Source organism: Salvelinus alpinus, chromosome 1, assembly GCF_045679555.1.
Source record: "Salvelinus alpinus chromosome 1, SLU_Salpinus.1, whole genome shotgun sequence".
Classification (NCBI taxonomy): Eukaryota; Metazoa; Chordata; class Actinopteri; order Salmoniformes; family Salmonidae; genus Salvelinus; species Salvelinus alpinus.
The window spans coordinates 42,061,338-42,075,455 of NC_092086.1; the positions used below are offsets into that span (position 1 = coordinate 42,061,338).

Here is a 14,118-nt window from a genome sequence, read left to right on the forward strand (position 1 = left end):
GTGGCAATCAAAAAGCCCTGACCTCAATCCCATAGAAAATATGTGGGCAGAGCTGAAAAAGAGTGTGTGAGCAAGGAGGCCTACAAACCTGACTCAGTTACACCAGTTCTGTCAGGAGGAATGGGCCAAAATTCACCCAACTTATTGTGGGAACCTTGTGGAAGGCAACCCGAAATGTTTGATCCAAGTTAAACAATTTAAAGGCAATGCTACCAAATACTAATTAAGTGTATGTAAACTTCTGACCCACTGGGAATGTGATAAAATAAATAAAAGCTGAAATAAATCATACTCTCTACTATTATTCTGACATTTCACATTCTTAAAATAAAGTGTTGATACTAACTGACCTAAGACAGGGCATTTTTACTAGGATGAAATGTCAAGAATTGTGAAAAACTGAGTTTAATTGTAACGTTATTTGGCTAAGGTGTATGTAAACTTCCGACGTCGACTGTAAATGTTTTTCTCCCACTGTCTTGACCGGACCCCAGCCTCACAGTTTACAATTCATTTGAATATGTCATATGTTTGATGATAAAATGTGTTTCTTTGATAATTATTTTAAAGAATATGCATTAAATTATTCAAAATGCGTGTCGGTGCATTATACAGTATTGTTCCGAGTCTACGTTGACAACAACTAACCAGTTCACAGCACGTGTCCTCCAGAACCCGTTTTTCGCGCGCAATTTTCGAGGTGGCCAGACAGTTCTGACGAAAACTTTTATGACACAGTGCACTGAATAATATATATATTTTTTGGTAAGTAGCTAGCAACAGTATTTTGTTGTTTCCAATGGAGTTTCGATAAATATTCCTAATATTTTGGTTACCACCACATGATTTACCCTTGGCAAAACTCGAGACTGGATACCTATTTGGTTTTGTCATGGATTAGATCAGTCTGAAGTGTTAGCTTTATGCCTAGCTAGGCTAGCTGGCCAGTATAGCCCAATGTAACGTTAAAGTAGTTGAGTCAGAGAAGGTTAGAGAAAGTGGTTTGGTTGAGTTGTTGCAGAACTATCTAACTTCCATACCGGTTGCACTTATTTTTCCTATGTAACATTTTGCTCATAGAAAATGTCCCAGCTCTTCTTTGGAAAGCCAGCACATACCTTTCAGTCTACACCAAAACTTTGTCATCATCATCCCTCATCACCCAAGGTAAATGAAGGAAAATATGAGACTGTCCAGCTCAACTCTGAATGACTGAGATCTTGCACCTTTGAATCCTTTGCTACTTATTTTTGACAACTGTACACGTTGTCAATGTATATTAGAGGGATCAGAAAATGTTATGGTTTGATTGACATTTCTCCCTGTATCCTTAGGACCCTGAACAAGGACATGGGCCAGACCAGGACATCCCTGATGAGACATTTTCGTTTGTGACACTGGACGAAAGCCATGGACAGCAAAGGTATGGAGTTACTGGGTTTAAAGTATTATTCATTATGTGTTCTGTTAAGTATTTAACGTTTATTTTTTATGGAAGTGAGGACTCCGGCATCGACATTTCAAACATCTCCAATAGACGTGACGTATACAACAGTACTTCCAGCGAGCTCCCAGGTGAGGAGACTACGACTGTTCTCAGTTCAACGATAGAGGAGATAGGGAAGAAGGCCCAGGATCTGATAGAGCGAATCAACCAGAGCCGAGCCATGGACCAGGAAATCATGACCACCTTCGAGAACAAGTTAATGAATAAGGTATCACTGTCCTACTGTTGAGTAAAAAGCACATGGTCAAATTTTTTGGTAGTTAAAAAAAGAATGCTTTTAGATTACGAGTCTGTGACTACCCCCCCCAGGTGAGTGAGGTGTGCCAGCAGGTGAAGGAGCAGATGTTCAGCAGCTATGAGGAACATGGCCGTGGGATGGAGGCCAATCTGCAGGAGCTGTCCGAGGTGCTGGAGAGGTGCAGTCAGCTCAGTATGGAGCTACAGGGAGCCAGTCAGACCTTATCAGCCATCAACAACAGCCTGCAGCAGACAGCTGAGAACTGACATCTACCCAGCCATTCATTTATTTTAACTGCCTTATAGCATCCCAACTTCTGGGAGGTCTGGAATAATTAAAGCAATGACTTGTTTGTTTGACTGTGGTATATGTCACATAAAACAGTGGTTGTAAACTGAGTGGGTGTTGGAAGAAGCTTTTGTTTATAAAATTATTTATTACATAACTAGTGTGGATATTTTTGTTCATACCTATGACCAAATAGCATTATAGAACATAATTTTTAATGGGCCAGAATATACGTTTGTGCCCAGTTTAGAATCAAAAACATTCACCTTAATGCTTATGGGTCGGTCCATAAGCATTAATTCGGTGCCTTTGGAGAAGTGTAACTTGGTATACATTTTTTTCAACATTTAACATGCTGTCATAAAGAGCAGAGAACTTCATAAAATAAAAGTTTTCTATCAAAAGACGTCAAATAAAAAGAATTACTATAGTAAGTGCATATTAAGTGCCAAATAAAGTAACAGGGTTGATGACTTCTTAAAGCTGCCATAAAATCCCTTGTGACAGGGGGAATGGAAGCTTGTTGTGTGCAACAGAGTGGCAATTGAATGCAAGCTTCACCCAACAAATTAAAATTGTTAAAACATTTCTAGCCTGTCTATCCATGGGTAACAGGGTTGACGTGTTATTCTCGACCCACTCAGTTTTCCATCACAAAACACCAGAAAATGGCCCAAAAGAGAATTTTTTTTTTTTACTTTTTGCTTTTACACTATGATTTGACTATTAGATGTTCAATGTTTAGGAAAAAATTGTGAAAACTTTTGAGGTTAAGTGCATTAAAATCTTCCAGAAGTCAGAGTACACAGAGGGGCATGTCAACATACTGAATTTAGGCAATTTAGCGAGTCTTTATTCATAATAGAAATCTGATTTATTGAATACTCCATGTGATCTATTTTAAAGGGCACTTCATTTAATGTAACAGGCTTTTAAAATTCAATAGTGGTGCACAATTTCTATATCAAAGGGACGCAAAATACACTTTTCATGGAATACCCCCCCCCATCATCTTTTTTGATTCACTTTATTAAAACACTCCATGTTACTTCAAATAGGAACATTCAAAACACTACCATGGATGGATGAGTAATCCAAAAATCCCCCAACCACCCTGGATTAAATGGACCACCTGTTGATGACAATTAATTTATAAACAAGAGACTAATTTAGCATTAGATAGTGAGCATTACTACAACACTATTACTTTGACAGCAAAAGGAAATTGCAATGGCCATTAAAGTACTGCAATAAGAGTTATTTGTGAAAAGCTTGAATTAACCTTTGACATTGCAATTCAAACCATGCATAACACTTAGATCTGGTTGAGTTCTGAGGAGGGCAAACTTGATAAAGTGCAAACAGCATTCATTGTCCTGTACCCCAAATACAAATCTCTCGGATCTGCCTAAATGGTAAGTCACAAATACAACTATTCAATTACAAAAAAAGCAATGGCATGATTATTTAAACTGCTTTAATTTATTTACTTAATTTAACTTCAATTGATTTAACTTGTTTTCCCCCAACTCTAACAGTACATGCAGTATCAATTATTTGGCATTCAATTACCAATAACTGGTCATTAGTACCATCACAGTTCTAAAACAGGACATACGTATGGATCGTGACCTCATTTTAAAATGTTTGTCCAACAACCATTTTACTACAAATGCTGTGAGAAAATAAGCGATTCTTTCTGTACCATTTTAACTTCCACCGTATAGTAAACTATTTCAAACACATTGTAGACAGAAATTGTCCAAACAAACCAGTAAGTACTAGGGTTTTATGACAGAGTAGAAAAATAGCTTTGTTTTTCAAGTTGAAATAATTACACTCATGAATTGTCCATGAGATCGATGATAGACTTGCCTTTAAAACCCGACCTGGTCTTTCGCATAAAGTAAAGATTTAGGACTGGTTTCCCGGACACAGACTAAGCCTAGTCCTGGTCTAAAAAGCTATTTCAATCGAGATTCTCCATTGAGCATGCTTTTTCGTCCAGGACCAAGCTTAATCTGTGTCCAGAAAACCAGCCCATATTCTACAAACTCAAGAGAGAGGAAACATTAGCATTAGTGTTACTGTAGAAGACAAGCCATCAAAGCAGTGTAGAACTACTTGTCCTTCGTTTAAGGAACAGATTGACTTGAGGTTTCTGATAGTGGTCTGTTTGAGCACTAGCAGCAGGCAGTTAGTTATTAACAGTGAAAGACTGCAGTCCAGTGATGGCTCTGCCCAGAATCAGGGCATGGATGTCATGGGTACCTGGAAGACAAAGAAAACAATATAAGGAACCATGTGGAACAGTGCTGATGCTGAAGTTGAGCAAATATATAAGGAGAGACACAGTTTTTTTTTCTCCTTTGAAAATATTGTGGAAAGTTCAATGGTTTTCCCATATGACCTATTTATTTCTTGTAAATGGCATATTACTGACCTCTACTGGTGAGGAAATAAACCATGATAAAAAAGTTTTGCTTCCACATCCATAGCAATGACACATCCATATCCTCTTAGACCTGGTTATGGCCTTCTTTCTCCTCACCTTCGTATGTGTTGACGGCCTCCAGGTTCATAACATGGCGGATGATGTGGTACTCGTCAGAGATGCCGTTTCCTCCCAGCATGTCTCTGGCCTGCCGGGCGATGTCCAGGGACTTCCCACAGCTGTTCCTCTTTAGCATAGAGATCATCTCAGGGGCTGCCCTGAGGGAGGAGAGAAGAAGACATATGAGATAAGTCTCCTCCTCAGGTTCTATTCACTCTGAAACAACCAGAAATTGTACTTCCCCTATTGTGTGTAGTTATTTGTTAAAAAGTGGTGTCACACTACAAGACGATTATGTCACATCATTTCCAGTTCCCTCTTACTTTTTGGCGTCGATGAGTCTCCCCAGCTGTAGACAGGCCTGCAGACCAATGGTGATTTCTGTCAACATGTCGGCCATCTTTTTCTGCATCAGCTGGTTTCTGGCCAGGGGTACTCCAAACTGGATTCTGAGATTAACAAATATCATGAGTAGCAGAACATCTTAAATTCACTCAGAAAAGCTGAGAAAACAAAATAAGATTCAAGAGCTACAGACTTTTGCTCGGTCCTGCTCATACAAAACAACATCTCATACCAATAGTAGCCGCAGAATCCTCACCTGTCTAGTGTGTACTGACGAGCCGCGTGGAAGCAGAACTCTGCAGCACCTAGTGAACCCCAGGCGATGCCATACCGGGCATTGTTCAGGCAACCAAAGGGACCCTAGAGCCAAAGAGAACAGACAAAACATTTATACCAACAAGATTAAACAGCATTATAAGAAAGTCTGGCCATCCACATAAAAGTCAGTACATGACAGTGGTATGCTGGCCTCTACTCACCCCCAGGCCAGAGACTTTGGGCAGCAGGTTCTCCTCAGGAACCTCCACCTCGTCCATGATGATCATGCCGGTGGCAGACGCCCTCAGTGAGAACTTGCCTTCGATCTTGGGTGTGGTGAAGCCCTTCATACCGCGCTCCAGGATGAAGCCACACACCTTCCCATCGTCACACTTGGCCCAGACCACAGCGATGTCCGCCACAGGGGAGTTGGTGATCCTGACGAAGGTGAAGGAGATGAGGGAAGGCATTGTAATTTAGGGAGGAGCTATTTTATCAGTATGCTACAGAGTGAGCCTGGTTTCTAGGGCTATATGAGGACAGTGTTGTATAAGTTTCACAAGACGTGATGGTAGAATTGAACAGAACCACGTACTCAATGTCAAACTAAGCATTTGGTTGAAGTTGTTGAAGCTGCATTTCCCCAGAGGAAACAGTGTTACATCAAATATATAAAACATGAACTACAGGCCCAGGTTACCAATTAACATGTATTTATTCAGTGTTAAGCTTACGCAATGTGAGGGCCAATGCACTCAATGGTTAAGTATACAACCACAAAGTCCAGTTCAGTCACTGCTGACGTCTCTCAGTTCAGAATCATAACACTCTGTGAAACCAGAGTAAAGGGGAACTGAGGGGAACCTAATATTCATGCACCTAGCATTAATATATTTTTGAACAGCACCACCCTGTGGACTAGTATACAGAGTGAAATGTTGTTTACAATTTAGATAAGAGCCAAACCACTTGATCTTGGGTTTATTATTTGAAAAATACATTTTTTTTTTTTAATGCTCTAATGAATACAACAACTCTAATGAAGATTTCTGTATAATAGAAAGCACATATTCCTATTCTTCAGAATTTTTGGAAGTAGCCTATTCTTGATGTTTCATGAATAGGTAGTCTTTTCAATCAGTAGAGGAATGCATTCCAAGGTGTTGAGACAAAGGTAGCTTTCATCAATGTTTGTGGTCTGTAGGTGTTTGTTCTGTTATATGATCCATTGGCTATTTATAGGACGCAATTCCAAAGTTCTTTGCACTGAGTACATCACAAAACACTGAGTACATCACATCTAAACATCAAGGTTCTCCTAATGCCTGCTATCCAGCTACACACATCTCTGTCCAGTCAGTCCTGAAGTCCTCATGCTCATGGGGTGATGAACTGTTTCCCTCACTATGTAGTAGGGCTGGGAATTGCAAGGCACCTCCCGCTACGCTATTATCACGATACTTAGGTGACGATACGATATGTATTGCAATTGTCATGTATTGTGATTCAATACTGCGATTTTATTGCAATGTTATGATCCAAACATATTGCTCACTATATGTCTGCTGCAGAGAGATGAGAAAGCATGAGACAATTAGTTTTGATCAGTCAGGAAATAAAAAAGTGCTGAAGACATGTTGGCTCACTATTTAAAACGAAGATGGAGAACAAGCTATAAGATTAAAAATACCAGAGTTTTGGTGCAGGTACAGACAACTAGCACTATCTAGCAAAAATTATATATATATAGTGGGGAGAACAAGTATTTGATACACTGCCGATTTTGCAGGTTTTCCTACTTACAAAGCATGTAGAGAGAGGTCTGTAATTTTTATCATAGGTACACTTCAACTGTGAGAGACGGAATCTAAAACAAAAATCCAGAAAATCACATTGTATGATTTTTAAGTAATTCATTTGCATTTTATTGCATGACATAAGTATTTGATCACCTACCAACCAGTAAGAATTCCGGCTCTCACAGACCTGTTAGTTTTTCTTTAAGAAGCCCTCCTGTTCTCCACTCATTACCTGTATTAACTGCACCTGTTTGAACTCGTTACCTGTATAAAAGACACCTGGCCACACACTCAATCAAACAGACTCCAACCTCTCCACAATGGCCAAGACCAGAGAGCTGTGTAAGGACATAGGGGATAAAATTGTAGACCTGCACAAGGCTGGGATGGGCTACAGGACAATAGGCAAGCAGCTTGGTGAAAAGGCAACAACTGTTGGCGCAATTATTAGAAAATGGAAGAAGTTCAAGATGACGGTCAATCACCCTCGGTCTGGGGCTCCATGCAAGATCTCACATCGTGGGGCATCAATGATCATGAGGAAGGTGAGGGATCAGCCCAGAACTACACGGCAGGACCTGGTCAATGACCTGAAGAGAGCTGGGACCACAGTCTCAAAGAAAACCATTAGTAACACACTATGCCATCATGGATTAAAATCCTGCAGCGCACGCAAGGTCCCCCTGCTCAAGCCAGCGCATGTCCAGGCCCGTCTGAAGTTTGCCAATGACCATCTGGATGATCCAGAGGAGGAATGGGAGAAGGTCATGTGGTCTGATGAGACAAAAATAGAGCTTTTTGGTCTAAACTCCACTCGCCGTGTTTGGAGGAAGAAGAAGGATGAGTACAACCCCAAGAACACCATCCCAACCGTGAAGCATGGAGGTGGAAACATTCTTTGGGGATGCTTTTCTGCAAAGGGGACAGGACGACTGCACCGTATTGAGGGGAGGATGGATGGGGCCATGTATCGCGAGATCTTGGCCAACAACCTCCTTGCCTCAGTAAGAGCATTGAAGATGGGTCGTGGCTGGGTCTTCCAGCATGACAACGACCCGAAACACACAGCCAGGGCAACTAAGGAGTGGCTCCGTAAGAAGCATCAAGGTCCTGGAGTGGCCTAGCCAGTCTCCAGACCTGAACCCAATAGAAAATCTTTGGAGGGAGCTGAAAGTCCGTATTGCCCAGCAACAGCCCCGAAACCTGAAGGATCTGGAGAAGGTCTGTATGGAGGAGGAGTGGGCCAAAATCCCTGCTGCAGTGTGTGCAAACCTGGTCAAGAACTACAGGAAACGTATGATCTCTGTAATTGCAAATAAAGGTTTCTGTACCAAATATTAAGTTCTGCTTTTCTGATGTATCAAATACTTATGTCATGCAATAAAATGCAAATTAATTACTTAAAAATCATACAATGTGATTTTCTGGATTTTTGTTTTAGATTCCGTCTCTCACAGTTGAAGTGTACCTATGATAAAAATTACAGACCTCTACATGCTTTGTAAGTAGGAAAACCTGCAAAATCGTCAGTGTATCAATTACTTGTTCTCCCCACTGTATATACACAATATCGTCAAAAATAATATTGCGACATGTAACTGTATTGATTTCCCCCCCCAGCACTACTGTGTAGTGAAGTACAGTCTCCCAGTTCTACTCACCAGGTCTTGGAGCCAGTGAGAGTGAAGGTGCGGCTGGAGGGGTTGAACTTAGCCCGGGTCTCCATGCCACCGGGGTCACTGCCGTGGTTGGGCTCAGTCAACCCAAAACAGCCCAGGATCTCTCCACGAGCTGGGAGGTAGAGGACATATTACAGGACAAATACACCCAGATACAAACAGGATTGTGCGTCATTTAAGATGAGGCTTAAGGGATGTGGATGTCCCCTCCTCCTTACCCAGCCTGGGCAGCCACTTCTCCTTCTGCTCTTCGGTACCGTACGCGTAGATAGGGTGCATGACCAAGGAGGACTGCACACTCATAACAGAGCGGTAGCCACTGTCCACCCTCTCCACTTCCCTCGCGATCAAACCGTAGGCCACATAACTCGTCCCAGCACAGCCATAGCCTGGTCAAAGTGTGGAGGGAGAGAGGTCACATCATAGGCAATAACCTCCAAAACAAACAGTAGGCCTACATTAAAAGGGAATTAAGTGAATCTACAATCAATCATCTAATTTACATTATCTATATTTGAATGCTTCTGGCATCACACATATAGTTGATTCTGAAAAACAAATAGCCTTTAACATTTTGTGATCAAAATGACCAAAGTCCATTTCACAGAAAACAAAATCCCTCTTTGAAAGCTTACAGAGAATGATATAACCACTGGGAGGCTTACAGGTACATTATCCATTTCAAATTATAAGTTTATAAAACATGTACCAGTAGGCTGTCACTCAAATTAAAATAAGAAAACTAAGAAATACAGAGTTTAAGTGATAAAAAAAACAGCCAACCATGTTTCCCACCCATTCCCATCCCGCTCACCAGTTTACAGAGTCAAGTATATTTGTCCAAGCCTCAATTGTTCCTTGACTAGTACCATTCATTCTCGCTGTCGATAATTATAACTTCTAACAGTAACTGTATCCACTGGCGAACTTGGAGAGAGTGAGGTGATTACCATCTAAGAGCCAGCAATCATCTCTGATTGAGAGATTCAAGGAGCTATCATCATTAGGTAACATAATATATGCCAAACATTGAATATTTACATTCATGCACATCGCACTTGTACCTTTGCCCCAGAAGCATTTAACTGCAGGGCACTCTCACAGCATATGGAGTTGGGGCCAATTTCATCATAAAACATTTTCTTGGTGTTAAATACAGTCTGTGAAGAAACTTAAAATGTATAAATTGATGGCTTGGATTACAGGATGACTTATTTTTCCATATTATGTTCCAGTTAAAGGGTTATTCAGATTCAACAAGATCTGTGAACCAAACTTTTTTAATAGCTAGCTCAGAATGAGCTTTCTTTTTTTGTTTATATATTATAGAGATTAGAGGTCGACCGATTATGATTTTTCAACGCTGATACCGATTATTAGAGTACCAAAAAAAGCAGATACTGATTAAATCGGACGATATTTATAAATATCTGCAATAATGACAATTACAACAATACTGAATGAACAATGAACCCTTTTATTTTAAATAATGAAACATGTTCAATTTTGTTTAAATAATGCAAAAACAGTGTTGGAGAAGAAAGTAAAAGTGCAATATGTGCCATGTAAAAAAGCTAACATTTCAAATCAAATTTATTTGTCATATACCCATGGTTAGCAGATGTTAATGCGAGTGTAGCGAAATGCTTGTGCTTCTAGTTCCGATCATGCAGTAATATCTAGCAAGTAATCTAACCTAACAATTTCACAACAACTACCTTATACACACAAGTGTAAAGGAATGAATAAGAACATGTACATAAAAATATATGAATGAGCGATGGCCGAACGGCATAGGCAAGATGCAGTAGATGGTATAGAGTACAGTATATACATATGAGATGAGTAATGTAGGGTATGTAAACATTATATAAAGTGGCATTGTTTAAAGTGGCTAGTGATACATTTATTGCATACATTGTTTTATGATTAAAGTGGCTAGAGATGAGTCAGTATGTTGGCAGCAGCCACTCAATGTTAGTGATGGCTGTTTAACAGTCTGATGGCCTTGAGATAGAAGCTGTTTTTCAGTCTCTCGGTCCCCGCTTTGATGCACCTGGGGGTAGGTAACAACATCTCCACCCCGCTGATCCTCAACACTTAAGTTCCTTGCTCAGAACATATGAAAGCTGGTGGTTCAATTTTCCCAGTTCTTCAATATTCCCAGTTATGAAGTTTAAGGTTGTAGTTATTATAGGAATTATGACGCGTCGACTATTTCTCTCTATACCATTTGTATTTCATATACCTTTTTGACTACTGGATGTTCTTACAGGCACTTTAGTATTGCCAGTCTAATCCTGGGAGTTGATAGGCTTGAAGTCATAAACAGCACTGTGTTTCAAGCATTAATAAGAGTAGCTCGCAAACGCAGTAAAGTGCTGTTTGAATGAATGCTTACGAGCCTGCTGCTGCCTACCACCACTCAGTCAGACTGCTCTATCAATTATCAAATCATAGACTTAATTATAATAAACACAGAGAAATACGAGCCTTTGGTCATTAATATGGTCAAATACGGAAACTATAATTTCGAAAACAAAAGGTTTATTCTTTCAGAACCATTCCGTATTTTGCTGAACAGGTGGCAACCCCAAGTCTAAATATTGCTTTTACATTGCACAACCTTCAATGTTATGTCATAATTATGTAAAATTCTGGCAAATTACAGTCCTTGTTAGGAAGAAACAGAGTTTGCAACGAGCCAGGCGGCCCAAACTGTTGCATATACCCTGACTCTGCTTGCAATGGACGCAAGAGAAGTGACACAATTTCCCTAGTTAATATTGCCTGCTAACATGCATTTATTTCAACTAAATATGCAGGTTTAAAAATATATACTTCTGTGTATTGATTTTAAGAAAGGCAATGATGTTTATGGTTAGAAACATTTGTGCAACGAATGTGCTTTTTTCATAAATGCGCTTTTGTTAAATCATCACCTGTTTGGCGAAGTTGAATTAGGCTGTGATTCGATGATAAATTAACAGGCACCGCATTGATTATATGCAACGCAGGACAAGCTAGTTAACCTAGTAATATCAACCATGTGTAGTTAACTAGTGATTATGTGAAGATTGATTGTTTTTTTATAAGTTTAATGCTAGCTAGCAACTTACCGTGGCACAATGCAGCCACAAGGTCCTTTTGACACTGCACTCGCGTAACAGGTGGTCAGCCTGCCACGCAGTTTCCTCATGATTGCAATGTAATCGGCATCCAAAAAGACAGATTACCGATTGTTATGAAAACTTGAAATCGGCCCCAATTAAATCGGCCATGCCGATTAATCGGTCGACCTCTAATGAAGATCAGTCCTTTCGAGAGCCAGATAATTTATTTATAAATCCCATCATTGGATGGTTCGGTAGTTGGGTTTCCTGAGGGACTCCATAGGCCAGCATAGCTGATCTAAATTGTAAATATAGAATAAATGATATACCTGGTAATGTGTATGTATTTCAAATCTTGGAATGTTCTCAAACCATTACTGTCCATGATATCTGCAAGGCCACCCTCCAGATCGCAAAGGTATTGACTCACCTTTAATAGTTGGGCCCAGGACACCCAGCTCCCCCATCTCTGACACAATGTCTCGATGGAACACTAAGACAAAACAGGCAGCATGTTATGTTGACATGGTTTGCATAACTGACGATATTCATAATATTGACATTCCATCTTAAAGGGCAAAATTGATCCTTAAGGGATCCTTCCTAGGTTATTGGCATAAATAGCTCAATGGGCTCTGCCTGGGTGATGGTGTGTCTCAAAAGTCAGACCCACCTTCGTTTCTGTTGGCCATCAGAATGCGGGGCATGAGTTTGTCCTGACAGTAATCACGGAACGAGTCTCGGATCATGATCTCGTCTTCAGTCAGCTGACCCTCCAGCTCCAGGCCATCCCGCCAGTTAAACTGAACCTTGGCTGGTGGTTCAGTAGAGAAGGATCATAGAGCAGAGAAGCACAACTGAATAGTCATCAGACCCCAAAAATAATAGAAGGGCAATATATGTATGATTGATCTGAAAGGAGTTGATATCGACATACGTGCTTTAGCCTTCTTCTCACTAGCTTTCTCTGCATCTGTGGAAAGGACACAGATTGAGTACTTCCCCTGACAAATAGAGGCATGATGATTGTAAGAATGGCTTTGTAAAACTGCTACCATTGTGTTCTCATGATGGCAAGGTCATTATTGAGTAATGTTATACCCTTTTGTGCAGGCGCTACTGATCCCTGAGATCTTGATGCTGAAATGATGGCACATCTCTGGGGGTTGACCAGCAGACGACACACAGCGCTTCTCAGTGCCATGATGGGTAGTTAGATTTCTATGGGAGAAAAACGTTTTAGAAGGCAATAATCCATAAAACAATGCAACAAACTCAAATAGTTGTCATTTCAAATACATAATGGGTTATAACTTTTAACAATCATGGAATTTGAGAGAGCAGGTGGAGAAAGCAACTAGCAAATTGAACTCATGTAGCTGCATAGGATAGTTTGAGGAGAAATAAGTCGTGATTAGTTTCGAGAATGTTGAAAAAGAGATGTGGTGGTTGGCAGGCAAGTTGTTACACAAGATAACATTAGCACTAGCTTGTAGCTATCCCAACTATTTATACAGTAGCTAACGTTAGCTAGATAAATGTCGATCTGCAGGCAACTGAAACTTGGCAACTATTAACACACCTCACTGTGTGTGTTGGCCACGTTAGTTGAGGTTAAAATGTTAGTTGTGATAGCTAAAAGAGCTAGCTATTTAGCAAAATGCTGCATGCAGATACATTAATACTATTAGTTAGTTTACGTTAGCTAGACTAGCTTGAAAGTCAGTCTTGCTCTAGTATCAATATGTAAAAGCATAGTATCGAGGTAATTTACTTGACACGAACACAAACTTACTGTTTCATCAATGTCCCAAATATGTTGGCTAACTTCAATACATAGACTGACCTGTAATTTACAGTGCTGGAGATCCGTGACCCAGGCCTCCTTAGTCCTTTCCAAATTGACAAGGTAGAGGAGGACAAACGTTAACACAGGCACCTGCGTAACGTAGGTCAGGAATGGTTAGGTTCTGTCGCCATCTTGAGTGTGGCAAATTGACGTTGATCCACATTTAGTATGATAAAATAACATGTTAATGGTATGTCTGGAACCAAATGTAAATGATAGTGGGAAGTAAATTATTATGAAATTCAAATATATGTTTTTTTGTGTTAAAGCATTGTTCGGTTTTTTTCTTCTCTTTTCACCACTCCCTATGGCTGCTTTCTAGTTTCTCTCCATGCTGTTGCGTAGTTTTTGTCTAAGCTCTGATTGGTTTATTGGCGGGGGCGTGTAGATTCAAGGCGTGGCTATGAGAGGGTTCTTTTCATGCATTGACCACATTCATGTTCATAACTATTTTCAGAACGTAGAGACAGTGGTGGAAAAAGTACCCA

General features: G+C 40.2%; 2 protein-coding genes across 3 annotated transcripts; one reads left to right on the top strand and one right to left on the bottom strand.

The window, feature by feature from the left end:
• The first annotated feature begins 1,424 nt into the window (after positions 1-1,424).
• LOC139567823 (synaptonemal complex central element protein 2-like) lies at positions 1,425-2,068 on the top strand. The gene is made up of 2 exons (XM_071389370.1): positions 1,425-1,715; positions 1,817-2,068. Exons 1-2 carry the CDS (start codon positions 1,458-1,460, stop codon positions 2,009-2,011), a joined length of 453 nt encoding a protein of 150 aa, XP_071245471.1. The 5' UTR covers positions 1,425-1,457; the 3' UTR covers positions 2,012-2,068.
• A 792-nt stretch (positions 2,069-2,860) lies between these two features.
• On the bottom strand, positions 2,861-13,737 carry LOC139576457 (glutaryl-CoA dehydrogenase, mitochondrial-like). Of its 2 annotated transcripts, none has more exons than XM_071402608.1 (12): positions 13,628-13,737; positions 12,883-13,002; positions 12,719-12,754; positions 12,455-12,595; positions 12,212-12,274; positions 8,887-9,057; positions 8,651-8,780; positions 5,412-5,628; positions 5,189-5,292; positions 4,911-5,036; positions 4,585-4,745; positions 2,861-4,304 (listed from the first exon to the last, which is right to left on the bottom strand). In XM_071402608.1, exons 2-12 carry the CDS (start codon positions 12,983-12,985, stop codon positions 4,231-4,233), a joined length of 1,326 nt encoding a protein of 441 aa, XP_071258709.1. In that variant the 5' UTR covers positions 12,986-13,002; positions 13,628-13,737; the 3' UTR covers positions 2,861-4,230. The 2 variants fall into 2 exon arrangements, with proteins under 2 accessions (XP_071258709.1, XP_071258718.1); XM_071402617.1 differs by having other exon boundaries at positions 3,045-4,304; positions 13,577-13,679.
• Positions 13,738-14,118: the final 381 nt, after the last annotated feature.